The 24,925-nt window shown below is 39.0% G+C and overlaps 1 protein-coding gene across 2 annotated transcripts; it reads right to left on the bottom strand.

Annotated features, from left to right (window-relative positions):
* Positions 1 to 678: 678 nt before the first annotated feature.
* On the bottom strand, positions 679 to 24,925 carry phf1 (PHD finger protein 1). Of its 2 annotated transcripts, none has more exons than XM_040030801.1 (15): positions 23,394 to 24,925; positions 22,709 to 22,787; positions 22,475 to 22,556; positions 21,714 to 21,800; positions 20,347 to 20,441; positions 19,673 to 19,821; positions 19,096 to 19,191; positions 16,406 to 16,474; positions 16,020 to 16,143; positions 14,596 to 14,663; positions 13,879 to 14,016; positions 11,597 to 11,675; positions 8,996 to 9,111; positions 7,316 to 7,402; positions 679 to 5,588 (listed from the first exon to the last, which is right to left on the bottom strand). In XM_040030801.1, exons 2-15 carry the CDS (start codon positions 22,784 to 22,786, stop codon positions 5,168 to 5,170), a joined length of 1,689 nt encoding a protein of 562 aa, XP_039886735.1. In that variant the 5' UTR covers position 22,787; positions 23,394 to 24,925; the 3' UTR covers positions 679 to 5,167. The 2 variants fall into 2 exon arrangements, with proteins under 2 accessions (XP_039886735.1, XP_039886736.1); XM_040030802.1 differs by having other exon boundaries at positions 13,885 to 14,016; positions 23,394 to 24,924.

Below are 24,925 nucleotides of genomic sequence, written 5' to 3'. Positions count from 1 at the left end.
CATATATGTGAAGCTCTGTTTTTTGGTTCTACTTTGTCTCCTTACTTAAGAATGTAATTCTCTCATGTTTTAATATGATTCCTGTTCTTTGCCATTAGTGCAGGAATGCTTGAATCACCTCTAATTAACTACGGAGGACAATGAGCACAACATTTTGTATGAAATCATGTAGAGTTCACTGGTTTGAATTGGTTGAAACCAGAGTGAATATCTAAACCAAACCACCCAAACGCATTTCAAAGGGTCTGTCAGAGGTTACCTCTCACGGTACAGTCAGTTATACAAGGTGATGCTTGCACGTCTTTGCACCTGTTCGACAAAAGCACATATATAGCGTGGAACCACATACATTAGCACCTTCTGTAATCTCAGTGACGATCTGTCAGACAAATAAAAAGATGAATTTTGATTATTTCCCTCTCACAAAAGATGTTTAAAGGGTTTAAAAGTCTGAAAAAGCTAATCTGGATCTTTTAATTTGAAATGTGAAAATTAGGGTTTTTATCCTTCTCTGACCTTCAACCAGGAAAGTAAAACACACATTAATTTGATAGTGGAAAATAATGACAGCAAACTAATTAATCCTGGTTTGCATTTATCTTGTGAACCACTTTCTGATGGACCGACACCTAACAGGACAACTTATTTTTAAGTTTTTTAATAGAACAGTGCAACAGAGAGGTGAAACTTTTTTATTTTTCATGTTACATATTAGGTGTATCAACGCAGAGTATACATGTACAAATGTAATTTCTTCAAAAATACATCAAAACTGAACTTGGACTTGACTACTAATCAGAAAAAGAAGACCACGTCTCCCAAAATAAATGTTTGTTTTTTTTTCTTCAATGTAGATGTTTTATTTCCTCCTGTTTTGTTTTAAACTAATCTGGTTGATTTCCACCAAGAGTACAACCTATAACAAGCACTTGACGGGTATAGACATACCATAGAAAACACACAAATACATTCATCACCATCGCCTAGAAAGGTTCAACACACTCCTCCCTAATAAACTACAGTCAAATAGTCACTGAGGAGGATGAGAATTGCAATGCAATATTGTCTTACTGGACAGGAGCTAATATAACAAAGAGGTTGCTATTTAAATAAAATCTGAGCATTTTGCATCAATTATAACTGCATAAATGTTGTACTAGTCTTTTTATTTTTAACTAAACCTGTAACGCAGTCTTTCTTTAAAAGATAGAACTGACAAATGTGCATGTTGTGTAAGTTTTATCAAACAGATTGCTGAAATAAACCTCTGTATAAAATATAAACTCTGAAACCCGCACAACAGTTTTCTAGATTTATGTAACCTGTTTGCACAAAGATAAAATCCAACTTTCAGCAGCTCCACTTCACCTCCATAAACATATTTAAGTAGATGGGACGTGAGCAGTCAGGCCTCAGCTGATGCATTCGTGCTTAATGCCTTGTTTTAGATTTAAACCATAGACTGTTAGTCCCTGGAAGAAAACTATGGTTTTAGTATGGAGTGTCTTATTTACCTGTACTGTTGTGAACAGTATTGGAGTGGGTGCGCCTTTAGCTGATCTTTATGACATTTAAGTCCCATCATAAACAGACAAAAGAAAAGAAAATTCTTTCAAATAATTCCACTGTGATGACTTTAAATGTATGCTTTGCTAAAATGTGTTTATATACTGTTTTGTTGTTTGGAATGTACAGTAACATCACAGTCCTGTTCGATTAAAAAACTCTCTTCAGCAGCGTAACTGGTCCGTCTATGCACACGTACACAAAGGTTTGGGGGTCACTTTGAGTAGTCCAAGTTGGGGGTTTTTCCTACAGCATAAGATTGAACATATTTTGTAAATGACAATTAAGGATGAATGAAATCACTCATCATAAGTGATTTATGAGTTTGTGTAGATGTTGTTGGAAGATAGGAGTGACACTGAAAACTTACCACTGTACTTCTACATAGATTATCTATTATAAAACATAAATGATTAATGATCGATTATTCCCTTAATTGTCACAGATAACATTACCAATCGGTTGCATTTTATATAATATCACAATCTTCTCAAAATTCATGCATTATCTAAGGGAACCCCAAACCTTTGAGGTACTGTTGGATCTGTCAACAACGAGCCTTCACTTGTATCAGTATGGACTCATTCGTGTCTTTTCACCGTCTGATTGGCCGACCCAGTCGAGCAGACCAATCGGCAGGTACACACCCTATATAGGCACTATGCAACCACATCAAAATAAATAAAATAAAGTTGTTCCATCATAGCAATATATTGTGAATATATAATTCTATCTATAAAACAAAAGCCCTCTTGTGGCTCCTATTTCTAAGACATAACAGTAGTCTAAATGTAAATTATGTGTGACAAAATCTAACATAACAAATAAGTATCCCCATAATAACATGTATACAATCTCTTATTAACATACTGTGATGAAAAAAAAAACATGAAAACCTCCAGAGAATTTGTTGTTTATAGAGCCAAAGTCAAATCCTTCAATAACGTACTCGTCAGTGAGGCATTAAATTCCCCCGAACGTAGCCCAAAATATAAGCCTGTCTGTAGTACTGTGTCCATTAAAAGGTTACTGCTTTTTCATGCACAGCCAGCAGCCACCAGCAGGCTGTCATAATGCCTCTCACTGATGAGAGGGCCATTCGTCTCTGATAACATTCTGGGCTCATTTTCTCGCTGAACTCCACGTGAACATTAACCACGAGCTGATGAATGAGCAATTAGAAAAGCGAAAGCTGATGGAAGCTTGACGTCTCATTTCTTGGATATCAGTAGCAAATGCTGTTAATAACTTGATAAATGTTTGTGAGCTGTAAAAAGTACGAAAAGTTTGGGAAGCTTTGTGAAATATAAATAAAAACAGAATCCAGTTATTTGCAAGTCTCATAAACCCATATTTTATTCACAACAGAACATAGAAAGCATAATACACATACTGGTTTAAACTGAGAAAATGTTACTAGTTTAAGAAAAATATATGCTTATTTTGAATTTAATGGCAGCAAAATATGTCCAAAAAGATGGGACGATGTTGACTGTGAGGCATCGTCGCTTCTTTTAACAACAGTGAAGAACAAGAACTGAGGAGGCCAGTTGCTGGACTTCCAGGAGAGGAATAATATCCCATTTTTGTTTGATATAGAATTCTAGCTCACCAAAAGTCCTGACTGTTCTTTTTCATACCAGTTGCAAACATATCAAATGTTTTCAACTGGAAGTCTTCCTGAGCCCAGGCTGTGACTTCAATGACAGACTCTTGCCTGTTTTAATGCAGTGTCACCTGAGGGCCTGAAGGTCGCGGTCAACCAATATTGATTTTCAGTGAGATTTCAAATTATATATATATCTATATAGATATAGATATATGGTGAAAACTTGGCCCGTTTCTTCTGAGAAACTCTTCCTCTCTAAGATGCTCTTTTTATACCCAAACATGTGACTGAGCTGTTGCCACTTAAAACCTAATTAGTTGCAAAATGTTCCTCAAGCTGTTTCTTTTAGTAACACTTACTTTTCAAACCTTTTTTTTGCCCCAATCCCAACTTTTTTAACCCTTGTTGCCGACATCAAATTCAAAATGAGCCATTTTATTCATGAAAAAGTAAAATGTCTCAGTTTAAACAACTGTGGGTTTATGAGATTTGAAAATCATTACATTTTGTTTTCATGTACATTTTACACAGTGTCACAACTTTTTTAGAGTTTTGTAATTAAATGTAGTAAAACTTTATGGGGCCTGCTCTATCCGTTTAGTGATTGTAGTCCTCAGATGTCCAAATTTTTTTTAAAAAAGAAGCAATTTTCATTTTACAGAAAATAAAAAGATGTCAGAATCACAATATTTTCAAATTAATGAATCATCATCACATCATACTATCTAAATATTAAAGTATAGTTCAGAGTATTTTAGTCTATGGTCATTTATATTTAGCAGCATGGAGCAGCAGCGAGACGAAGCAAAGTATACACAATAATAATAACGGATATGACACTGACTCTGGAAGAGGGTTCCAAAGTAGCTTGCAGATACACTGCAACTATTGGCAACTTGAACCAGTTTAAATAGCACGCTGCATTTATATATTTTATGAGAAATGCCAAATCAAATAGATGTGTGAAATAGTGGCTGAGCTCGTCCTCATGACCTGCCTGTAGTAATATGGTCAAACTGTTAACAAAGCGGAAAACAATTTTCACTTTTTGGCAAAATTTGATTCTCGTTTCTGGTAAATCATCAAATTCTTGTTTATTATCACAGTAGTACTTTTTCTACCTGTTCTCTTACACATTTCCTGTCATTTTGTGCATCGAGTCAAGCTGTATTGTACATTATTCTAATTTAGTGGGCAGGAACAATTAAATGGTGTATTGTAGGTTTTTTGCCAAGAAATAGTTCCAAATTTTAGGAAATACGCTTTGTTGTTTTCTTACTGTGGACATCCCACAGAAAAGCGGTATTTACCATCTTACTTAAGTGTAGTTGAGAAGAGACAGGTGTCACTTTTGCACTTGTACATTACATTTGAAGCTACACCCAACACAAACGGTTCCTAAAACTGAGCCATAAAATCTTAAAATAAGCATGCCAGCGATAACATTTAAATTAATGAGCTTGGGATGGATCTAGGTCAGCTGTTTCTTTCTGCTTTTTGTCTAAAGTGACTCTAACTCCACTCTTTTATTTGTGATAACTAGGTTTCAACACAAAACTGAACCAGAACAAAGTAAAATAAGTATATTTGGGGGTTTTTGACTGTTAAATGTTGAAATTTCAGATATTTCTTTTTAAGCGTGGCCTTTTAATTACAAATATTAATGTGGTCCAAACACAGATAAAATCATCAGGAGGTTTACACATTTTCCCTCATCATTGTAAAAGATGATAAATGCAAAGGCATATTCCAAAGTTAACAGTACAAATATCAGAGAAACACTAGCAAAGAGGGACATTTAGTAACAAGTAGTGAGGTTATAATGATGTAGAATTAGAGGTGATGCTATGAGAGCAACCTGGATTTGCAACGTGTAGAATTTTTTTTCCTTTTTGTTTTGTTTGTACTTTAAACACTGCCACGTATTACATACACAGCAGTTCTGTGACAACTGCAAAACAGTCATTGTGTCTCTAGTTTACGCTCTTTGTCTCAGTACAAACTCACGTTCTCCCACTCCACCAGGTACTGCACCTTCCCGTCAGGTGTGACTCGTCTCGCCAGGATCCTCACTGCCTCCCCTCCTCCCCAGCTCCTGGCCACTGTTCCGTCCCCACCTCCCATTCCCATTCCCGGTGCCCCGCCGCCACCTCCTCCTCCTCCACCACCGCCGCCACCACCTCCTCCTCCTCCGCCTCCTCCTACACCACCTCCTGCACCCATGCCAGCCTGATAAGGAGGTAAGTCACGTAGAATGAGGGGCTCCAGCTGCTTCTGCCCCAGCTGGTGTTGATGTTGGTGGTTGTGCTGGTGGTTGTGATGGTGCTGGTGGAGGTGGTTGTGGTGATGGTTGCTGTTGGAATTGAGGGGGTATGGGAAGTATGTTGGTGGTAACCTGCAGTTGTCCTCCATGCTAGGAAAAGAGAAGGGGAGGAGTTAGGAAAAGAGGATGGATTCATCTGGATGGAGATCAGTCGGTCCTTCACATATTTTATCTAAGAAAAAAAAATTAAATATAGTATTAGTGAAGTTTGTAAATAACCCATATATTAATATTAGGTAGACTTTTGGTTTGTGTCTTCTTGAATCGATGCCACTCTCACTGCTCTCATCACTCTTGCTTGCTGCGTTTTTTTTAATAATAATTTTGTTAAAATATGTCACAATCGCCCTTTTTCTGTTCCTAAGTCATGGTACTAATAATAGGCCAAAGAAAGTGTTAATGCAAAACAATATTACAAACATTACATTACAGCCAAGTTAACCTGTGAAGTTTGGGGTATAAAAATTACTTTGTTATTTTATCCTACTAGATGTTTGTGACCAAACTCTGTGCAGACAGAGAATTAGCAACCAATTTGCAAAGCTGCATAGTCAACCATGTATCAGCCAAGGATTTAAAGACTTACCCCATCAATAGATGTTATATTACCAACTGAATACAAGTTAATTATAGATGTAAAAAAAATTAATGGTTGACAAAGACCAAGTCAGTTTTTGATATTTTAGATAACTGTATTAAGTTTATTCTGTTATGTATATTTTATTCTAGTTCCTGATCTGTAGTAGTCAGATTAGGATAATGATATGGATCATTCGTATGGTTTTATGAGAAAAACGTTTATACTTTTTAATGTGTATATAAAATACCAACTATGGACATGAATTGAATATTAGCACTAACTACAGATTCTCTTTGAAGAATAAGAGTTTCATGGTCAGTTTAAAAACTGTAAAATAACCTTGCTGTCTGCTCCAAAAGAGCCAACATTTAACAACTAATTAATTAATTAATCAATTACTGTAGGTTTGTGCTCAAAAAAACCCCCAAAAAAATTATATTAAGAAATCTACAGTTAAGTAATATTTAAATAACTTAAAAATATTTTATACCTGTATTATAAGAGATACAAGATGACAATAACTGTGTTTTATCTCAGAACTATTAAAACATTTGTAATAATGAATGGTCAACTAGTTCCTTTTAAGTTATTTATGTAATTTTAGATCAGAATATCAGAATCAGAATCAGAAATATTTATGAATAAATTACATAATTCTGAGCTACGTGCCAGTCTTTGCTTTGGTGTTAGGCCAAGAAACAATAACTGTCAAGAAAATCATCGATAATTAACTTGAAAAAACCAGAATGACTTCTTCTTCATAATGAATCTCTTAATTGTGAGCACATAACACGTTTAGCAGATTTTCATTTATATTCTCTTTGTTTCATACACAGGCCTGCGGTGCTTGTAGTGGTTTATTTTGATAACTTAATCGATAAGGGGGGCTGCTCAGCTGCACCGGGAAGATTAAAAATTTGTGCTGACCGATAAAATATGTAGTGTGGGCACACTGAACGTCAACAAAGGTGCCACTCGGTGCTCAACTGTCAAATGTATACGATTGAGGGATCTGTCTAAAATATTTGTATACACCACATATATGTTGGCACTCACAGTGCCCCCAGGCAGTGCTTATGCAAAGGTGTTCAAGATTGGTCCACTCGTCTAGAAAGGGAACATACAAGCATATATACATACACTACATTATAGTATGACAAGTTACCCCAGACAAAGTCAGCAGTGAGCCGCTATATAAGATTTAAGTCTAAATATGAGGAGGATAAATGAGAAAAACCTGTTGTAGTGATGGAGACTCCTGGAGAGTGTTGAGTTCCCATTGTAGGTGGTGTGGTATAGGGCATACATCCGTTTTGGAGGAGAGCTGTGAAGGGGATTCAGACAGGTTGACACACAATTTCCATCCAGCTGGGTTTAAAAGGAAAAGAATTTATTTTAAAGCCTCTTTGAAAAAAAAACAACAACACTTTTGTGATTTCTAGCCTTGGAGTTATTTGTTTCTTTTCTGCCACTGAGATTTCTACTGCCTAAAGAATATAATGGAAACAAGGTGTTTGACGGGTTCCTCGTGTATTTTCTAATTTTTACCTTTATCCGTGCGGCCCTGTGCTTTTCATCTGACCCAACACCCTCAAAGGCATGTTTGATGGCATCGACAATCTTATCGTGTTCAAGTGAGTTCAGCTGAGCTCATCTGAAACCGGATTTGGTCACTTTTATAATCATAAGCTACTTTTATTTACCTTTTTCAACTTACTATAATTTTAAGACTACTATTTCAGCCTGACATTATTCAGTTTAACAGCTACTTAAGTATTACGCGTAGTAGTGCTACTTAAGATGGCGGACCTGCGCTACTCGTCGCTGGATCGTTGAGCCATCAGCGTCAGTCGTCCTGCAATCTGCAAAGTTTAAGTCGTGAGTACGCCTGAACCTGGAGACTAACTGTTTATCTGTATGTGTGTAGATTCCCCCTGGACCCGTTCCCTGTGCACTGTGACTGAGTGTGAGCCAGAGTGGTGGTGGACAGAAGAGGAGCTGTTGGTGTTTAAGAAAGCCGTGTGGAAATCTTCCCTCCCTGGACTCCTGCCCCTTTCACTCCCGGACCCTGGAACCCCGGCCCCCTTTACCCCAAACACCTTTGTACATATATTTCACTGTGGAGAGCACTGTAAATAAATGCACTCTTGTTTGAAGGAGTTTGTGGTCTGCGCCTGAGTCTGCTTCGCTAGCCTTGACAACAACTTTATTTATACTGTTAGACAACAATATTTTATTACATTTTTAATTTTTTAAATGGTATTTATTCATTTATTCATAATATTTAGCTAACAATTTGATAACAACTATAAACCCATATCTCCGCCTTCAACTATTCATCAGTATTCATCAGCCAATAGTTAATTAAATATAACTTTTTACATAAATACTCTGTTTCAACCGTTAGATAACACTTGTATTTGTTTATTAATACTATTAGCTTGTAATTTTAACTGTCACGCATACTTTTAATAAGCTACAGGTATTAATGATTCACCCTTTAACCATTACTGATAGTCCATTACTTTAAGTGACGTTATTCTTTTTGACTCCAAAAGGTGCAATAATTTACAAAATGAGTGCTGTTTGCATTCAATAAGACCTGAATCTAAAGTCCAAAAAGTCATCAGGACAGTGTTTACTGAGGTCACAGACAAGAGGTCCAAAGTGTTATTTTTCCCATTGGCTTCTCTAAAAATGGACATCCTTTTGAAACCAGATGAGTCACCTCCTCCTCCTAGCCATTATATTTGTATTATTATAAATTATGGATACTACTTTTTACACAGGTGAAGTGAGTTTTTAACTCTTCTTACATCCATTAATAATTTACCTGAGCAGGAACAAAACTGTACAACAGAAAACTTCTCTTATTCATGAATAATTCACCTGAGCAATAAAATGTTACAACTCTTACCTCAGGTTAAGCTCCTCCTCTGACTTCCTGGAGTTATACAGGCTGGCCCCACCCATGTAGCCATGGCAACATGGCAGTAGCTCAATAGGGTTGGCAGCTACTGGGGGTGGACATGCCTGGGCACAGAAGACACACACAGATCAGCTTGTGTCTGGATGCCAAGATCACAGGAGTCAATGAAGCACTCGTACCTCCGTGCTCACTCATGCATTAAGTCAATTCTGCACAGGGAACGTTCTGTTTTATGACAGATACGTCTAGAGACAGGTGAGCATGCTGAAAACCAGAGTGAACACATCTTAAAACTGAGGGGATATCCATCCTGAAGGCTTTTTGCTATTCTTACAGATACAGAACAGGTTGATTTCCATTTTCTTGCACTGCCTGATGACAAAAACGGGCAGATATACAGTGGTGTAATAAAAAGTGCTTGCACCTGACCTGATTTCCTGTTTTTTGTCACACTTCAACGTTTCAGATCATCAAACAGATTTAAATATTAGACAAAGATAACCTCAGTAAATTCAAAATGCTTTTGATTAAAGGAGAACGGTTATCCAAACATACCTGGTCCTGTGTAAAAAAAAAAGTAATTGCCTTTCTGGTTAAATCATGAACTAACTGTGATTAACAACATTTACTAGAAAGCTGAGCTCAGTTTCGCTAAACACACTCAGGCCTGATTGCTGGCAGACCTCTTGGATCAAGAAATCACTTAACTAGAACCTGTCTCACAAAGTAGAAGCAGGCTAAAAGGTTTCAAATAGCGACACATCGTGCCACGATCACAAGAAACACCGGAGAAGTTACTGACATCTATCAGTCTGGAAAGGGTCACAGAGCCATTTCTAAGGCTTTGGGACTCCACTGAACCACAGTGAGAGCCATTAAACACACAAACCTTGGAACAGTGGTGAAGCTTCCCAGGAATGACCAATTACCCCAGGAGTACAGCGATGACTCATCCAGGAGGTCACAAAAGAACCCAGAACAGCATAAAAAAACTCCAGGCTTCACATGTCTCATTTAAGGTCAGAGTTCACGATTCAACAATAAGAAAGAGACTGGCATCCAAAACCACTCCGGACCAACAGGACCATAAAGGCTTGTCTCACATTTGCCAAAAAACATCTGGGAAAATATCCTGTTGACTGATGAGACACCTTATGGAAGGTGTGTGTCCCATTATATCTGGCGTAAAAGTAACACAGCATTTCAGAAGAGGAACATCACACAGTAAAATATGGCGGTGGAGGCTGTTTTGCTGCTCAGGACCTAGAAAACTTGCTGTGGTAATTAATGATAAACACCATCATTTAGAAACTGCATTTTGTGTTGACTTGTGTTGTCTTTGTCTAATATTTAAATTGGTTCGATGATCTGAAACAATTAAGTGTGACAAACATACAAAACATAGGAAACCAGGAAGGGGGTAAAAACTCTTTTTTTTTCCTTTACATCACTGTATCTTTAAATCCAAATAAATAACAGGATGCCACATCATCAAGGCTCATCAGACACAGCAGTAGGATGTCTCCCTTAGACGCATCATTCCATAGCACATCTCATAGCGCTGCTCTGCGGCGACTCATGACCCATGACAAGTAAAAACATCAGAAGATCATCAGAGCCATCAATCACTGGAGGCATCATCTTGGAGGATGCCACCTAAAGATTTCTCATCACTGGACTGTGACATATAGCACCAGAGTGAGCCCATTATCATTCCCTTCTCCAGCATTACTATTAGGATGGGATTATTATTCAGTGGCCTTAGTCGACATCTGTGCCTTTAAATGGATGTGCTCTGTCAGTGCTGGACTGTCAAGGTGCCAGCGCCACCTGGCCAAACTGTAATTGACTGCAAAGTGCACTTGGAAGTGATCCCAGGATACGCATATCAGCATTCCTTCCCATCTCACTTTCCACAGTACAAGGAAGCAGCTCCTCCAAGACGGACGGGGATTAGCATCAATCAAACGGGGCACAATGGGGCCTGGATGTGCCAGAGTGGAAACGAGTGCTCTGCAGAGCGTATTGTTCCAGGATTACTGTATGTGCACATACATGGATGACTGATGTGTAGGACGACAAAGTACAATGAGCACTGTAAGAATGCCGTGTAAAAATAGTAACCACCGCATGTGATGTTCCTTGTTTCCATGCAGTCCGCTGGGAATTGGATTTGATGATCAAGATAAATGTGGCGCTGAACTGCAGGTGTTGATGAAATACATGAGCAGCCAAGATTGGATTTGAATTATACATTTTAACTGAGCCACATACACTACACTTCATCTCTCACGTGCTAGCCTTTATGCCAACAGCAGACTGTAAAGCATCAGCAGGCTTTCAACATACAGCGAAAGGGAGAAGAAAAATATGAGGCACTGAGCTGCACTGGGTGTAAAAAGACACAGACTGATCTCGACTGCGAAATGAACCTTCATCACAGTTTCTGACTGACAGGTTATTTGGATCGCAGAGAGCTGTTTACCTGGATGCATGAAAAAAAATTGAAAAAAAGGAAAAAATACCAGAGAGGTTTTGTGCCCCAGACCTCCTCCCCCCTTCCCCTGAGTTGAAGACAGAGGCACTGACCTGTGTCTCCATGATGCGACGCTTTGATTTACGCGACTCTGGCCCCCCCACTCTCCTCTGGCAGGGTAGCGACAATGGGCTGAAGTGAGCAAAAAAAACCACATAAATAAGTATACAAGGATACACACAGAGACAGAGTCCCTGTGTGCAACACTTAGTTTTTACTGCAGTGTGATACAGAAGAGCAGTGAGATGATTGTTAATACAGACCAGCCTAAACATCATTTGTCTGGCAATCTGTTTCTTCCTCTGTGCTTAAAACTGACCTTGTTTATAAAAGCTGCAAAAGCTAAAACTGCAAAAGCGTCTCCCAAAGGATGAAATCTCCACTGCATGCTTCCATGACTGGCCAGCATATACTTGTCATTATACTATAATTAGAACTTTATCAGTCTTAGGAATTGAAATGTGTCTTTTGTCCTAAAGGCAATGATAAAGAAAAGACCGAATAGTCATTAAATGAAGAGATTTATCCTTCTCGTAGCGTGTTTTTCTTTTTTTTAGCAAATAGCACGGCAGTCTGGTCAGTGGATTATAAGAGAGTATAAAGCTGACATTCTGTTGTAAGGAGGATATCTTAGAGGATATCTTATGAAGTGTTAATATAAAAAGGTTTATATTCTGGGGAGAAATAACATTACAATCTGCACATATAACTTTAATATTTCTGGTGTGCAAGCTGAAATTCAATAAGAATCTGTTTGCAGTACTTTGCAGAAAAAGATGACAATTTCACCAAAGCCAATTTAAAGAAAACCATGACATTAGTTTTAGAGCTCAATTCAGTCTGGGTCACAAAAGAAAGGGTACATATAAAAAAGAATTACAGTAAATATTGATGTGGGTTTTTTTTATCTCATAAGAGCTTTATGTTCTGTACTCGGATTAACTCGTGAAAGTGGCCAGTTTTGTATTTTTCTCATGCAACACAATTATATGAATTATGTATAAGAAAAATACACGCAACAAATACAAGTCACGAACACAAATCATCATCATTTTTACTGAAGACAATAGAAATTCTGATATCTGATGTGAATGGTGCTATTAGACCACGGCTCACACGACCCAGTAAATGTTTAGATATCGTCCTCTGAGGTGCACGAATATCTAAATGAAATGTTGTATGTTAGCAAAAGTCTTTGCTCAATGTTCAAGGACGCTCAGATGGTCATCTCCTGTCAATCAGCAGCACAACTTCATTTATAAGATCCGGATGGTTTAATAAATATTATCCTTCAATATTGAGCTGATTGGGAGACAAATCTGAAGACAAATCTTTGAAGGTCTCGGCGTACCCAGCAGATATCTCGAACAAGACTTCCTGTTCAGTCAGTTCAGATCGTGTTAACTATCAAAAAAGCTAAATTGCTAAAAGCTACAGTGTTTGCAGATTATGGATTCAAATATATAAGAAAAATGTAAAGATATATAAAATATAGAGCTATGCATAGAACATTCTTTCCTCAAAATCAGATTTAAAACACCAACTTATATATCAGCCTTTACAGCCTCCCCAGCTTGGTGCTACTAAGCAATCATATCCTATGTTGCTTTAACAAAATAACCAATTGATGTCTTTTGTAAGTACTTTAAACCTAATACTGAGAACAATGTCCATTCAGATGTCTCAAATGTCCGTCAGTATCCTTTAATATCTGCTTTCTTTACTGCTGGCTCCCTCTATAAGATGAACAAACGATATCTCTTAAAAGGGATGCACTGCTTAATGCTTCTGATGTGGCTGGCTGCTCATTTATAGAAAACTGACAAAACTAGTTGAACCAACAAACCTGCTGTCTGAGCAGAGGGAATTTGTAGAAATTTAGGTACGCAAAGACAAACGCGTGTTACATCTCTAATATACATATCTGGATTCTGTTCGGATAAATTTTAAATTTGTGTTTCATAAATCATACGATGGTTTTGTGAAATGAAAATCCTCCCTTCAACACTGCTCCATTCTGCAAATGATTCCATTGTAATTCAGTCTCAATACGCACCAGCTAAGTACTAAAAATGATTTATGATGTCTATGAAATCTACAGGACACGTGCAGATGCATGTGCACACACACTTGGGTAGATAATCACACGAAAGCACGCAGGGGAGCTTTCTGCTCTTTTAGGAAAATATTGAGACGCTGATACTTGTGCTGGTATATGAAAATTGCAGTCTTTTGATTCCTAAGTTAATTGTTCATGCATAATGACTATATGCCCTGTGGGAATCTCACAGCTCTTACTGAGATAAGAGCCAAAAATGAGAGACAGTGTCCTTACTCTGACCTTCTCCGGTGCGTGATGTTGATAGGTGGGTCGGTGATGAGCGGCGACGAATCGGACGTCAGCGGTGGAGGGGCTCGAACCTGAAGCCCAAAAAGACACTTTTTCTTCTTGATCTCCTTTCCAGAGACAAACCTGGGAAACACGGAAAAACATCTTCTGTCTGCCAGCTGGTTCTTAAACTGTATCATCACCTTATATGTGTGTGTGTGTGTGTGTGTGTGTTTCTAGCAGTCCTCTTTGACGTCAACATTAAGCTTTAAGTTTTGTAACACAATGTACATATTCTCCTGATGAAAAATTAGACTCAGGAGCATTTCAGAGGTAGTGACTGCGTAATTAACTTGTACATAATTAGAGCAGAGTCTGCCTGGAGAAAACTGCTGTTTTTTGGCCACAAGGTTTCTCTGTTTTTTCAAATATTCAAAGAAAATTTGCTCATATTAACTGCTAGACTGTTTTTAAATAATTAATACCAACGATTCCTGTCCAGCTAAACCAAACAAGCATCAAAAAGTTGTACTTTTAATCTGGTCTAACTGGCAGCCACAGTTCACTTGCTCTGTATGCAATACACCTCGCCAGTTTGAACCTGCACGTCCAACGCTACTACCTTCAGTGCACTAAGAAAACTCTTGTATTCATAAAGTGCTACTCATCACTCCAGTCATGTGTGGTTGGTGTTTATTCTTCTCATCATATGCAATGACTTACCTGTCCTTGTGGGAGTTCAGAGCGTTGAGGAGATTGTGACAGCGGTCTTGCCTTGGCGTGTCAGAGAGCTGGAGGACAGACAGGAATGAAAAATCAAAGCTGTGTTTACACAGTAGGTGACCACCAGACAGAAAACCTCTAATGCATACAATCACTTTGTTTTACAGTTTCTGACAGCAATAATGTTGTTAACTACTTTGGCTATATGGCTAAAAATCCCTGTTGTACATGTCAAATTTGATACTAAGAACAACTTAAAGGAGAACCCAAAACCTCAGACACAGAGACAGGAAACTCTTTACCTTCCTGCTTATTCTCCTGGGGGGAAACTAGACTTTTTACATGGTGCTATGACTTTAGCACAGATGTTAATAAGAGATGAGTGATTCCTTATGAGGGATATTTGTCCCCTAGTAGGATAAATGAACATATAATAATGATATATTTTTTTAAAAGCCCATCTAAATGTGATAAATTGTAGGGACTGTGATCTTAAATTCCCCTGTATGCAAATATGTGGCTATAGTAAGCTAGAAATACTGGATAAATGTAAAAGTTGTCTTTGAGTAACTAAAATACAACATATGTTTATATTCTGGATGAAGAGCTGAAACAGTTATCTAAAAGGACTGGATAACCTGTTGGAAAATGGTTGAAATATGTATCTGAAACAAAGGATAAAGAACTGAGATAGCGAGCTGAAACACTGTAAAGTGCCAATATATCAATCTGTGAATGAAATACTGGGAAATATTATAAAATTAACCAATGACAATAGAAGTTTATTTGTCAAATTAAACTGATTCTTGCTAGACACATGTTGCAAGAATGAATGAAAATGTTTGAAAAATCCATAATTGGTGCACAAAGACAAAGGAAACTATGAAAAACAAAGATGGATCCACATGTGAAATACAGTAAAAAAAGACATTCAGATTTACGAGAGGAGTACTGTACTAAAAACAAACCTACAAAAACTGTTGAGTAAACAGTTTGTTTGCTTCATTTCTTATAAGCAATGTATTAACTGTTGAAATAGTTCGCTGAAAATAATCAGTGGACATTTAAAATGGTTAAGCTGCACAGTACTGCATATGAACTACTCAACGCTTTAGCTTAAGGCAGCTAACCCATTCAAAACAGTAATAATTGTCACTTGGTGGTAGTGGAGGAGAGTTCAGTTAATCTGATACGGCTGTGGGGGTCTATTGGCCAAGTAAGGTCACTAACCGCTGTCCTAGATCAACACTGAATTTTTAACTTGGTGTTCTCCTTTAAGCTTACATAGAGGTCATACATTTTTAACTTTAATTTTACTTTAATGCTGGTTAATAGGCTTTAAGACTCAAATGTAAGAAAAAAAAAAAGCCTGGCAGCATTTCACATCATTTCATCATGGTCCTGAAACAGGGAAATATCAATACCGCGCCTAGCAGCAACGAGTCCCAATTCTCATTGGTGAAGGACAGGATTTCATGGTCAAAATCAAAGTATTTCCTCTTGCAGCACAGCGAGAGATGGTAGAGTACTAAATGAGCCAAATCCACCCTGCATTTCAAAAGAGTAAGAGTCCGTTACACAAGACACAGGTAAAATGCAAAAACAGCACGGACATAAACAATCAATATTTGGTGTCATTTTTTGTATATTCTTTTCAATGGACACAATTTATATTAATTTGTGTGTCAACCAGACGTGATTACCAAAAATGGGTGGAATTAATTCTTTAAAATGTATTTTCTGTTTCTGTTCATATTCATTGGCTGTAAACATGTCAGTAAATATGTTACAGTCAAAATGTCAAAATCACCAAGTCATGGGGAGTCTTTGGATTGTCTCTGGTCCCTTTGTACATACAGAGCACTGGAACTGATAAAACCTAAAACAGAAGAAAAAAACAAAAATTCAGACAAGCATCTCAAGTTATTCCTAAAAAATCATTTCTTTTACTCTTGATGAGTTTGTTTGTGTAATAGTTACCTATGGCAAGGAGGTCACGTAACTTTTTTTTTAGGGTTATGATTACAGAGAGGTGGGGCTTCACCCAACACATAAGTGATTTGGTTACATTTCACTGTGTGTTATACTTGTATAACTATGCATGTGACAAATAAGGAACCTTGAACCTTGTGTTTTGGATCACAGGGACACATTAGGACTGTTGAATGATGAAAAAGGTGCGCTTGCAAAACATCTCCATCTCCAAATTTTTTTTAAAAAGGGAGGGGAATTTTCAACTCTGTCAAGAGGTAAGCATCTTTATTTATTTATTTATTTTTTTTACAAAATAGCTAATCATTTTGTTTATTATTTGCAGAATCAGTATTTCTTTTTGTATCTAGATATATTAATCCAGGGAACTATGTTACGTCTTGTTGAGCTCTTATTAATAACTTCAAGTGATTGATACGTGTGGGCTTTTTATTCTTTCATTTTCAGTCATGTAACAAAGGTCACGATCCCCTGCCGTCTGTGTCCCCCTATCTCTGTTCTTCGTGTTTCATTTCAGCACTAGTTATTTATCTTTAGTTCCTGCTTTACTTTGAAGATTTGCTTCATTATGTGGCTTTTTGGTTTGTTTGATTTTTAACTTTCTGCTCTTATCCCCCTCCCTCCTTGGTGATTATCTGCCCTGCACCTATTAGTTTTACACACCTGTGTCTCATTTCTAGTCACTGCTGAGTGTGGATATATATTTCTGCCTTCACCTTGTCCGCTGTCAAACTGTCTGTCTCGATTCCTCACACCCTTCTTTTTGGAGCCAATGACTTGCTTTTTCTTGAATATTTTGCCCATCTTTGGCTACTACATTTGCGTCCTCTCGCCAATCTAGGACAAAAATCTTCACAGTTTTTCCACATTTTTGCTTTCCTTGCTATCTATAGATGTCTTCTCCAGACATTTTATCATATAAATCAAGCAGAACTGGAAATAAAGGGACAGGTGTATCTTTTTTCCACTATAATAACATTCTGCCCCGAGTGACCCTGAAACTGAACTCACACAACAACAACACTGTGTGCCTCTGTCCTTCTATATGCATGAAGGTCACTGGGTAAGATGAAGCGCAGACATGGTATGACAGCGGTGCATGCTTACTATTCCAACTGTGAGCTCAGTCTTCACTCTTCCTCCATCACCTGCTCAGCAGATGTTGTACCAATCCGGCCTCACTCCCCCCGGCTGTCAATCTAAATCTAATCCCTCCTTTTTTTCCCTCTCCTCTTCAGACAGGTTCGGCGGTAACACAGTGTCAGGAAGGGTGTGAAACCCAGTTGGCTAGCACAGATGGTTAATGACAATAATAACTTAATGGATGGACACATTTTATTACACGCATGGGATGCAGCCTATGAAACCACACAGTGATCAGCAGCTTGCATATCCACCCAGCATCACATCTGAACTAATAGCTGTGAGGTGATATGCCTGCTTAGTGTCTGTAACCGTCCCTTTGCTCTCAGTATGTAATGAGCTGTTGTCCTTGTAGAGCGAGTCACAGAGTACATTAACAGGCACACTAATAATTTAGTCTTAAGCTAATTAAGGCACTTCTCTGATGAGTGAAGCTGTCATGTGGACAACTTTATCTGTTTACCTTAAATAGACTGTTTATCTGCTTATCTCAAATAAACTGAGACAATCAGCTAATTAATAATATTGATAGTGGATTCACACTTTGTTATGAATCTGTTTAAAATAACAAATTTTACTGTTTGCTTCCAGCTTCGTAAGTGTGCAGATTTTTTCTCTATTTGTATATTTTTAAGTAAATATAAAGCATATGGAATATTTGAGATTGCCTTTTGAACCACTGAGAAGCTGTGCTACATGTGTGTCATTCAACAACAACGAAATAATCAACAATAGCAAATGTATGCCGAGTAGAACACAGGTACTTTCTGTGCAGGGTAATTCCATATCTAAAGAGGCTGGATCTAAAAGTAAATGATATTTGGTGAGCAGTAATAATGAAAAAACAATGTAAACTAAGCTATGCTTGAAATTACAGACTTACGCGATCCAATTATAGATCGTGACTAATACACCGCCTTAATATTGATGTTGACTGTTTATTAGCAGATAAGGAAAGACAAAGAGGATTAAAAATGTCTCGCTTTGTTTTTCTTAATTTATATCCTTATCGTTAATTTAAGTTTCAAACATTTTGATTGAGTTCTTAATTGAGTTGTTATTTATTTTGATTTTGTCTTTTTTATTTGTTAAAATGTGCATCATTGCTTTACTGTTTTTATCAAGCAAGCCAAAAAGTTTTTTGCAGTCATATAATTATCAGAATTGAAGTACCTTTACCCTCAAGTATCAACATCTGCTTCAAACGTCCAACAAAATCTAACAAATAAGTTATAACCCTCCCGGGGAAAGTTTTAAAAAGTGCACATAAACAAATGCATTATACTGTAATGTGTTAGCTGCACAAAATTTCAACATAATTATGAGTATACTGTCAGCTTTCTGCAGCGATACCCTGTAATGTACCTGTCCCCATACAGCAAAGGCTTGGTTAGACACTGCGTGCAGGCCTCGTGGAACCACTGACCACAGCTGCCACACTGTAACATCTTCAGGTTCCACCTGCAACCCAGTCACAAGAAAGAAACAGCAAGAGAGACTTTAAACACACAAATGAATGAATGAATGTGTCCAGCAGCATAATTGAGCGATGGCTACCGAATGATGACTGCAGCATTTCATAAGACGTGTCTTGTGGTCCCATGACTCACAGTTGGGCGTTTGCTTTATTCTACTTGAGGTACTACATAAGTACTACATAGGAGCTAGCCAAACACAGAGAGTGCATTTAAAAGATAGCTTGGAGTACTTTTATTTTATTGATTGCATATCTGACTTGATCTTTGATACATAGAATTTCACTCAAAGAAAGCCAGTTTCAACTGACTGAGACACGTCAGATGCACTGTGTGCGCTTTATAAATAACCCACAATACGCCTTTGAGATATCTGAGTTCAAGCTTTGTGGGAGAATGAAAAAAGTTTAGGAGCATACACAAAGTGTACAGTCAAACTTAAAACTGGCCTCTGCAGTGTCACTCACTCTCCAGGTCCGGCACAGTAGCAGTAACACTGCTGCTGATTGGTCAGGTGCTGTGGGTCCCAGTCCAGGGATGACAGCTGATAGGGTAGCCGAAGTTTCATAAACTGCATGAGCCGGGCAAAGCGCCCCCGTTTGAGGGCCCCCCCTCTCTGTGAATACAATTTGAGGACAGAACTGATTGGTTTGCGACCTCTGAAATCACTGTCATGTCAGAGCAGCGAGGGAGACGGATCACATGCGATGGGGAGAAGGCAATTCGTTTCATTTTATTGTAGGTCAGCTGTGAGAGATAGTGTCCGAGGAAGCGGAAGTCTGGACAATGAGATATGGACATTGACCGATTGACAATTAAGCGAGTGCCTTCTCATCTCATATCTACAGAACTGGAGCACATGTGATTGATTGACTTTAAATGTACTTTTCTCAACTCCAGTGTAGTTTTTCAGCTTCATAGCTATTGATTGTTCATGATTTCACTGACATAATGTAGAACATCTAATACTCAAGTCAATACTGAGAGAATTAGTGCGCTTTTACCTCGAATAAACCCATTACCTGCCACACACAACAGGGTAGCCGCAGCACAGCTTGATATATTTGACTGGATTTCTCCTATATTACGCACTGAATGTTTTTCCCCCCAGCATGTGAAACGTAGAGATTAGCCGTCTGACCTTGGTTGCGACTGCAAAGACACATTGCCGACATATCCACGAATCGCTGTCAGCTTCCGGTTCGATGGTTGGCGTGTGACACTCCGGATGATAACCTGTAATGGGAGGAGGAGGCAGAGCGTTTAATTCGTGTTTACAAGACACACAGCCGGAGTGACAATAATGACAGAGCAGCTCCATGTTTAGTGCCAGTTTGTTTCAGCTGCATGAAAAACATTTCACTTACACTATTTGCATTTAGAGAGAGAAACGTAGTGAATATGTTTGTCTGCTTTTTCCTCAAAAACAAACTGTCAGAAACCGTGTATGCATGACAGAGCTGTGAAGACATGACGCTAAGATTTGCTGTCATTGCTGTGACAGTTTTAAAACTTCCTCCCACTTGCACTTCAGTATATCGTAGCTTAAAGGTCCAAATGGAGTAAAACACTAAAATGCATGACCTTCACTGTGCAGAATATGCATGTGTAGAGGTCAACACTAGCCTGCTACTTTCTGAAATCTTATGAAGTGGGAAAATTTCTCAGTCCTAACTGAAAATAACACTTTAAGACAGCCACATGTGAGCATGATTAACCTTTCTGAAAGTCAATCATGGTCCATCACTTTGTACCTTTTTAAAAATATATATATATATATATATATATATATGCTTGAGACTAATCCTCACCCCTGTAATATCCTGATTTGCATTCATAAAACTCACAGCATTTACACGAGAAAGACTCCCCTTTATCCTGGGGCTGGGGGATCAGCTGCCAAGATTTTAAGGCTTGTAAAAGCTAGCAAAATTCCCAACTGTGTGTGAATTCCCGTCAATTCCTGGAAGGTTTCTATGCTACCTACAAGTTCCCATATATAGTCACTAGATAGAGAGAGGCAAAACTCAATGCGGTGTATTCAATGTAAAGAAGTGTGACGAAGACACATGAAGCTTTCACTGTATATACACAAAATTTCATTTAGAGTATTGCACATCTTGTATCCTGCAGTTAAACCTTTAAAAATCTTACTGCGTGCATTTTTCAGCAAGACAGAAAAAGAAGATGTTATTTTAGGATTGCTTAACTATGCAATTATCAAATTAGCTGCAAATTATTATTCTGCAAATTAGTATTTCCAGTTCTTAAAACATGTCTGGAAGGGATATTTAAGTCAGCAATAAACCCCAGAGAAGTTTTTTTTTCTCACTTTGTTTCTGGTTCCGATGCAGGTGCCAGCGACAGTATCACTCATTTCTGATATGTGGTTTTCTTTTTATAAGTGTGGCACTTTTATTTACCGTAATGTGTCAAACGTTCAAGGTCAGTGCAGGAACTGGTGGAGTACCACCATTTGACAGCGTGTGATGAGGTGTGCTCCCTTACCGTGGCGACATTTAAGACAATTTATGAGGGGTTCTTTAAGAGGCGGAGCGTCACAAATACAGCAAACTTCTTCCACTCCAGCAGCAACTGAGGCAAACAGAAAAAGACAGAGAATAGCAGGGGAGGGGAGGAAGGAAATGTGAAAGAGGAAGACAGAGAGAGAGAAAGCAGTCAACAGCATTAATTTATGTATATTGATTCACATCCTTGCCACCTCATTGATTTCAGTGTCTCCTGTACCCTTTCAGATTTCACTTCATTTGATGAGCGGATATCCAGCCTGGTCCTAACAAGTGTCCAACTTCCCCTTTCTCTTGATGTTAGGTAGAGTGGGGGTGCTAGCTCCCCGTGGAGTCTAATAAACTCTTAAATAGACTGTAATATACCAATTACATCTCAACATGCCCCCTGTCAGAATACTCAGAGCACACGGTATCATAACCTCAAACGTGACTGAAATTTCTCTTCTGCATTTTTCTTTGACAACAGTTGAGAGATCTTGAGAGAAAAGGCACAAGATTTGAACTTTTGAGCTCACAAGAGGAACAAATCAGACGAGCATTCATTCAACTCCTTCAGCAAAATCTGAGAGTGGAAGCACCACCTTTACTGCGAATTCATCCGAGCATCTCTGTGTTCAAAAGCTCAAGCTAGATGCATTTTTAACCCAACAAGTACAAAGTTCTCTCAACAGGAAGCTACTTACTCTTCTTGCCGAAGGGAGCGGGAGGGGGGGGAGGAAAAAAAAGAGTTTTTCTTACACGAGTGAATGTCCTTTCTCAGTACCCAGAACTCAGAGTTGTCCTCAAATCTCACCAGACAACACTGCTTCACTCCATCTACCTGAGAAGGAGATAGCAGGTGAGCGGAATGATTGACAAAACTAAATGGAAGTCTTTTCAAATCCAGCCAAACACATTCATGCACATGCTGCATACACACAATCAAAGGTCTCTCTGTCACACACAAGCATACACACTCATACATGCACTTACTCTTTTCACATTGCCGAGGTACAGTAGTCCATCACTCCATCGAGCCAACACATCATCTCCTTCACTTACTCCCCCCATCCTGAGGAAAGAGACAGAGAGGGGAGAGAGAGCAGGGCTCATGTGAAATGGAAATCCGATTTATTCGCTGAATACTTTGCTGCCATTGCTGACAGAGGGGTTTATGGCCCCGGCATTTCGACTGCTTCTGAGACAGGCGGGCTTCAGTGCAAAGGGGTTAAAATCTCCCCCCCTCCATCCGCCTCCTTTTAGACTAGAGCATAGCGACAGCCTGTATCCACCACAGTGAAAGATGAGAGTGAGTACACAACCAGAGAGCAAGACAAATGATTACTGCACACATCAAATACACATACACACACAGAAAAAAAAAACACTGCATGATGACTACTGCAATACAGTTTGACTGAATGAGCAAAGATCACAGTGCAGCTACTTGAAACATCTTCCCTGCACTTTGCTGTTGTCTTCCCCTCTCCCAACATCTTAAAAACTTGAATAGATGCATCAAATGACTCTGCAGGCATTATCTCTGCACATTGAGCATTTGTTCCAGTGCATGCACTCAAGTCAAGACAGACGCAGGATGCATTACAGTGTATGTAGCCTTTTGTGAGTCAGAAGGAAATCAGACAAATTTCGCTGAAAGCTGGCCGGTGAAGGGTACCTGTCAAGTCGAACTCCTTTCCGTCGGGGTCACAGTGATTCCTGGACAGGCTGGACATGAAATGCCCTCATCTGCTGTGGGTCTCCGCTGCCCAATTACTGCCAGCTCGGATGCGCAGCCTGCGTGTTTGCAAAAAGTGGATGATGTGCATGTATGTCCCTGTCTGTGCCAAGCGCCTGTGTGTGTCAGTCAAGCCGTCAGCGAGGAGGGAGAGGAGGAGGAGGAGGGGGGACTGACTGTCCGTCCGTCTCTCAGTCTAGTTTGTCCGTCCTCCGCGGTGCCGTTTCGTCATGTTCCCGTCGCTTTTGCTCTCAACCCCCCCTCTCCGTCACCACCTACTGATGCTATTAAGGCGGGTTTGTCAGAGCAGCACCGGAATCAAGCCGCCAGAGACGCCATCATCCCTGCCTCTCGCTCTCTACCGACTTGTTGTGACGCAGACATAAAACACCAAGATAGAGTGGGAGGGAGATACTGATAGAGGGGGATCCAGAGGTGGCGGGGGGGTCCTCCGCGAGAGCACCTTCCTGTGTGAGAGATTGACCCTAAATCGCTGTGACAAGGTGGGATTGTAATTTCTGAGAAAAGAAAGGAGGGTGGCGGTGCGCTAAAAGCCAGCGGAAGCAGCGCGCCCGGTGACAGGGGCCAATTAAGTAGCCAATTAGTGAGTTTAGCCGCCTCATTAATCGGTTTCAAACAAGAAGGGACCGGACAAGTTTAGGAAACCGGTGGGAAAAGTTTTCAGCAGTAGAAGCTGAGCAGGAAGATTAAACTGTTGCTTTTCAGTGCTGATTTTTAGCCGCTGCCTGCTAAAATGAACTGAATTTTGTGTTATCGTTCTTTCTGTTTTACTCAAGAATTTTGGGATAACATTAAACATTATTTAGAAAACACTACAATGGGATCCCAGTAGATTTAAAGCATATATGAGCTCAATGACTTGCAACACAACGTCACAGAGAATTACTTCCCATATAAACCAGATCTTACAATTTTATCTAAAAAATTAACTCCAAAGGCGACAAATATCCAGAGGCCATCTCCTCTGGGCTGTGATGTCTGATGGCTCACAAAAGAAAGAAAAAAAAAAAAACACATGAACAAATGCACAATGTCCCTAATTGCACCAGTTCCAGTCATACATCCAATGCAGGCTGCTTCATTGAGTTCAGTCTTGAATGAACCATGCACGTTGTTGAGTATGTAGGGTTACTGAAAACCTATTAACCGCTTCAGAAAAAGCAAACATCGGGGGGAAGCTGCTTCCAGAGAGTCACAGACACGTTATTAAATTGTAAACAATGCTAAATCACACCGGGATTTAGATTACTCTTACAGTTAAAATGCTTTAGTCGAACGGCGTGTTTTGCTGCTTTTGGCTGCAGGCTCATCCATCAAATCCAAGGTTGTGTTTGTTTGTTTTTGCTTTCTTTTCTTGTTTATGTCTTGCACATTACTCACACCAGTCGAGCGTGTGGTAACACCGCCGTGCGGTTCAAAATGGCCCCTGGCAGATTAAAAAAAGAAAAGAA

Source organism: Simochromis diagramma, unplaced genomic scaffold, assembly GCF_900408965.1.
Source record: "Simochromis diagramma unplaced genomic scaffold, fSimDia1.1 OVJJ01000361.1, whole genome shotgun sequence".
Lineage (NCBI taxonomy): Eukaryota > Metazoa > Chordata > Actinopteri > Cichliformes > Cichlidae > Simochromis > Simochromis diagramma.
This window is presented reverse-complemented; position numbering and strand designations above follow the sequence as displayed.

Bases quoted from the DNA above. Each gene is read 5' to 3' on its own strand.
- phf1 (XM_040030801.1), bottom strand. From the start codon at position 22,786: ATGGGGGGAGTAAGTGAAGGAGATGATGTGTTGGCTCGATGGAGTGAT. The intron at 22,557-22,708 runs GTAAGTGCATGT...TCTCCTTCTCAG, and splicing joins ACCTCGGCAATGTGAAAAGA to GTAGATGGAGTGAAGCAGTG. The intron at 14,664-16,019 runs GTATTGATATTT...TCTGTCCTCCAG, and splicing joins ACTCGTTGCTGCTAGGCGCG to CTCTCTGACACGCCAAGGCA.